The sequence below is a fragment of the Geospiza fortis genome, unplaced genomic scaffold (assembly GCF_000277835.1).
Source record: "Geospiza fortis unplaced genomic scaffold, GeoFor_1.0 scaffold677, whole genome shotgun sequence".
In the NCBI taxonomy this organism is placed as follows: domain Eukaryota; kingdom Metazoa; phylum Chordata; class Aves; order Passeriformes; family Thraupidae; genus Geospiza; species Geospiza fortis.
The window spans coordinates 529,019-533,151 of record NW_005054585.1 but is presented as its reverse complement, the minus strand read 5'-3'; the positions used below and the strand labels follow the sequence as shown (position 1 = coordinate 533,151).

The 4,133-nt window shown below is 51.8% G+C and overlaps 1 protein-coding gene across 1 annotated transcript in view; it reads right to left on the bottom strand.

Annotated features, from left to right (window-relative positions):
* Positions 1-1,650: 1,650 nt before the first annotated feature.
* The window catches only part of NEB (nebulin), a 98,186-nt gene continuing 95,703 nt past the window's right edge, over positions 1,651-4,133 (bottom strand). The window contains exons 147-149 of the mRNA XM_031064397.1: positions 3,995-4,133; positions 3,423-3,532; positions 1,651-2,326 (exon numbers count right to left, since the gene is read on the bottom strand). The exon at positions 3,995-4,133 is cut by the window's right edge and continues 29 nt beyond it. Coding sequence (XP_030920257.1) covers positions 2,153-2,326; positions 3,423-3,532; positions 3,995-4,133 — 423 coding nt within the window. The 3' untranslated portion in view covers positions 1,651-2,152. The remainder of the gene's footprint in view (positions 2,327-3,422; positions 3,533-3,994) is intronic.

Sequence of the window (4,133 nt, the reverse complement as noted above, 5' to 3'; positions counted from 1 at the left end):
TTTTCCCCTTTGTTTTCCCCTTTGTTTTCCCCTTTGTTTTCCCCTTTGTTTTCCCCTTTGTTTTCCCCTTTGTTTTCCCCTTTGTTTTCCCCTTTGTTTTCCCCTTTGTTTTCCCCTTTGTTTTCCCCTTTGTTTTCCCCTTTGTTTTCCCCTTTGTTTTCCCCTTTGTTTTGTTTTCCTTTATTTTTTTGCCCTTTTTCTTTGCCCTTTCTTTTTTTGCCTTTGTTTTCTGCTGGTTCCTCCCCCCTCCAGACCCGTGGGCCTGTTTGCTCCCTGGCAGAGGTGTTCCTGTGGGATTGCTATGCATCTTTTCTTTCGGGCCGTGAAAGAAACCCTGACAAAGCTGTGCAATAGCAGAGACTGTGAAAAACCAAACCAACCCAACAGAGAAATTAAATTATTTTTTTCAAACCCAAAGTGTTCTTACTGCTGCAAACTCTTGCTGAGGGTGGGCTGAGAGCTGCAGCTGCGAGCTCTGCCCCCTCCTGCCCCAGCTGCCTCCTCTGGAGCTCTGGCAGCACGTGTGAGGTAAGCTGGGCTTAATTCCTTCCAGCAGGAGCCTGGGATTTGTACTGGATCTATTTTTCCATGTATTTTTGTACGACTCAAGCTCAGAGGAAATGTGCTTGCACAGGAGAGACTCTGCAGAGCCTCCCAGGCTGTGCCCCCTGGCCTTTGCTGGCAGCAGCTCTCCTGGTGGGAAGACTTTTCCGTGAGGAAATGATGGATTGGACAAGAGCCCTTTGTATATTGTGTACAGACTCACAGCAGATGTTGGGTAATAATTTATGGAGTTTTAATTGCATGGACTGCATTGCTGCTGCTTGGAGACCTTCAGCCAGAATTCCCAGGTTTTCCCTCTGGGGTTCTGATCTGTATATATTGTACTGTAGCTATCCAGATGGGTGTTTATTGAGAGGAATTGCTGCAGGTGGTTTTCCAACTTTTACATGGGCAAATAAAAGAGCTGATAGTTCCCAGACTTGTCGTGGCCTCGTGGTTTGGTGGCTTCTGGGCTTTTTCTCTCTTCAGCTTCTCCTCAGGTTTGGATTCCCAAGGCTGGGAGGGACCTTGGAATGTCACCAGTGCTGGTGTAAGGTGGGAGCAGGTCCTCGAGGACAGGGTGGGATCTGGGCTGCAAAACTCTCAGGATTTTTTGTCCTGTTGTGTCCCATGGAGAAAAGGGACAGGACAAACAGCCTGGAGCTACAAGGGGAAGCTCTGTGGCTTTTCTTGGTTGGTTTGGTTCCAGATCTGCCTCCTTAGGAGAGTTCAGCTTTCCAGGTAAGGATGTTCCTGACCCAAGGGAAGGGTTTTGATCCCAGCTCCCAGTGCTGGCAGTCCTGGACCTGCCTTGGCAAGGACATTTCCCTTCCAGGCTGCCCCTGCTGGGAATTCCCTCTGGACTCTGAGTTCCTCAGGGGTGATGCTACAGCCCCTGCAGTTAACTGGGATTTAATCTATGGGAGACAAAATATCCAGGGATTTTTATTCCCTTCTTTCCTGTGGAGTGGCTGCTGCCAGGTGCTGCAATAGATGAAGCAAAAACTGATGTTCAAATGTGGAATGCCCCCAGATCTGGGTCCTCCCCTTCCTCAGTAGTTTGGGGGGTGAATTCCCTTTCCCAGCACCACAGCATCCATCCATCCATACTGCAGAAACCTCAGCTTTATTCATCACTAATTTACAAGAAATCACAGCTTTTGCCCTCAGAACAGTTGCAGGAGAACACATTCATGAGAGCTCAGCAAGCAGGAGAGGGGTGCTTGCTTTTCCCTCCCCAAATAAATTGGGTTGAAATCCAAAAAGCTTAAATGGAAAATGCAATGAAGATTGAAACATTTGAGAACAGCCCATAAAAATTCTCTGTTTGTGGGAGAATGAATCCTATAATGTGTATGTTGGAATTTTGGAGATGTTGTGTAGTATCTTAGTGTGTGATGAAATGTTTGAAATCCCAGACAACGATTGGGACTGTTTGGCACTGGGAGAAAGGCAGGATGTGTTTAGAGGTACTTCTGGAAACGTTGTGTGAGATATTCCAGGTGTGTTTTGCTCTGCAGTTATTCCTGTTGTGGCTGAGGGGGCCAGGAGGGCTTGGGGCAGGTGTCCCATCCCCAGGGAGCTCTCCCAGCCCCGGGGCAGGCCGGGCTCACACGGCCTCCACGTAGTTGGCGGGCAGCATGCCGGTCTTGCCGGTTCTCTGCACGGTGCCGTACATCCAGCCCTCGTCGATGGCCTGCACGTTGACAATGGTGTCCCCGTCCTTGAAGGACACCTCGTCCGCGTCCGCCGCCGTGTAGTCGTACATGGCCCGGAATGTCTTCTGCAGGGACACGAGGGACAGGTCAGAGACTTACAGGGGACACAGGGGACATGGCCACACCCTGACATGGCTCAGAACCTCTGCAGGGACACAAGGGACATGGTCACACCCTGACATGGCTCAGAATGTCTTCTGAAGGGACAGAAAGGACATGGTCACACCCTGACATGGCCTGGAACCTCCTCTGCACGGACACAAGACAGAAGGGACATGGTCACACTCTGCCATGGCCTGAAATGTCTTCTGCAGGGACACAGGGGACACAAAGGGACATGGTGGCACCCTGACATGGGACACAAGGGATGTGGTCACATCCTGACATGGCCTGGAACGTCTTCTGCAGGGACACAGGACAGAAGGCACGTGGCCAAAGCCTTACAGGGGATAGAAGGGACATGGTCGCACTCTGACATGGCCCAGACCCTCTTCAGAAGGGACAGCAGGGACATGGTCAGAGCCTTACAGGGGACACAATGTCTTCAGGGGCCCAAAGGGTCATGGTCAAACCCTGGCATGGCCCTGAATGTCTTCTGCAGGGACAGAAGGGACATGGTCAAACCCCAGGGGTTGGGATTGGTGTCACAGCAGGGTCCAGCTGCTCCTTCAAACCTGGCTGTGGATTCTCCTCCCTCCCTGAGCCCCTTGGGTACCTGAGTGCCACAACCCTGGGGTGTGCTGGTGACACTGAGCCTGAGCAGTGTCCACCACCAGCTCCCAGTGTCACTTTAAGTTGTTGCCTCCCAGCAGTTTTTGGGGGCGATGCCATTCCCCCTTTCTTTTACTCCAGAGGCAATCTCTGAACGAGCACTTCCTCCCACCCCTCAGTTTGCAAGGGCTGAGTAGGAAGAAGAGCCCATTCCAGGTTTCCAAATGCTCATTCCAGGTTTCCAAATGCTAATAATTCCAAGTTTCCAGGCACAGGGGAGGCTCTGTTCCCCGTAAGTCCCTGTCACACCTGGTTTCATACAGAGCTTCAGCCCCACAGACTGGGATGTCACCAACTCAGTCTTGAATTAACTCTATTAATTAGTGCTAATTAATTGTTAAATAGTGTCTGAGACCCCTCCAGGTCCCCAAGTGCCCCAGGGTTACTCACCCCAGCAGTGGAGGGGTGGGAAGGCACCGAGGACACCGTGGTTTGCTGGGTGACCACTGAGGATGAGCGTTGCTGTGGCAGCTCAATGGTCTTGACCTGCTTGTAGCCCACTGCAGAGAGAGGGTGGGGTTATTATGGGATAGAGAAAGATCATGGTGTGGGGTTTTCACTATGGGATTGTGATGGAGCTGGTCTGGAGAAGGATCATTGTGTGGGGATTATGGGATTGTGATGGAGCTGGTTGGGATAAAGATCATTGTGTGGGGTTTTTATTATGGCATTGTGATGGAGCTGGTTGGGATAAAGATCATTGTGTGGGGATTATGGGATTGTGATGGAGGTGGTTGGGATAAAGATCATTGTGTGGGGATTATGGGATTGTGATGGAGCTGGTTGAGATAAAGGTCAGGGATGTGCCACAGGGGTGGGTTAAGGTCAGTTTAAAAAGCACATTTAAGCTGTTGCTTGTGCACAACTCGGCATTTTGGAGATGCTTTTCCCTGGCTGTGGGGGTTGCTGCACACTCTGCCACGAGCAGTGGGGAGCCTGTGTGTCCCCCGGGGTGGCTATACCTGTGGTCGTGGTGGTGAAGAAGCCCCCGTTGCTGTAGTAGGACAGGCGCTGGTCGGTGCCCTCCGAGGGCTCGGATTTCTCGTCGGCCGCGCCGCTGATGCTCAGGGCGCTGGCGGAGCGCGAGTGCTCGCGGCTGCG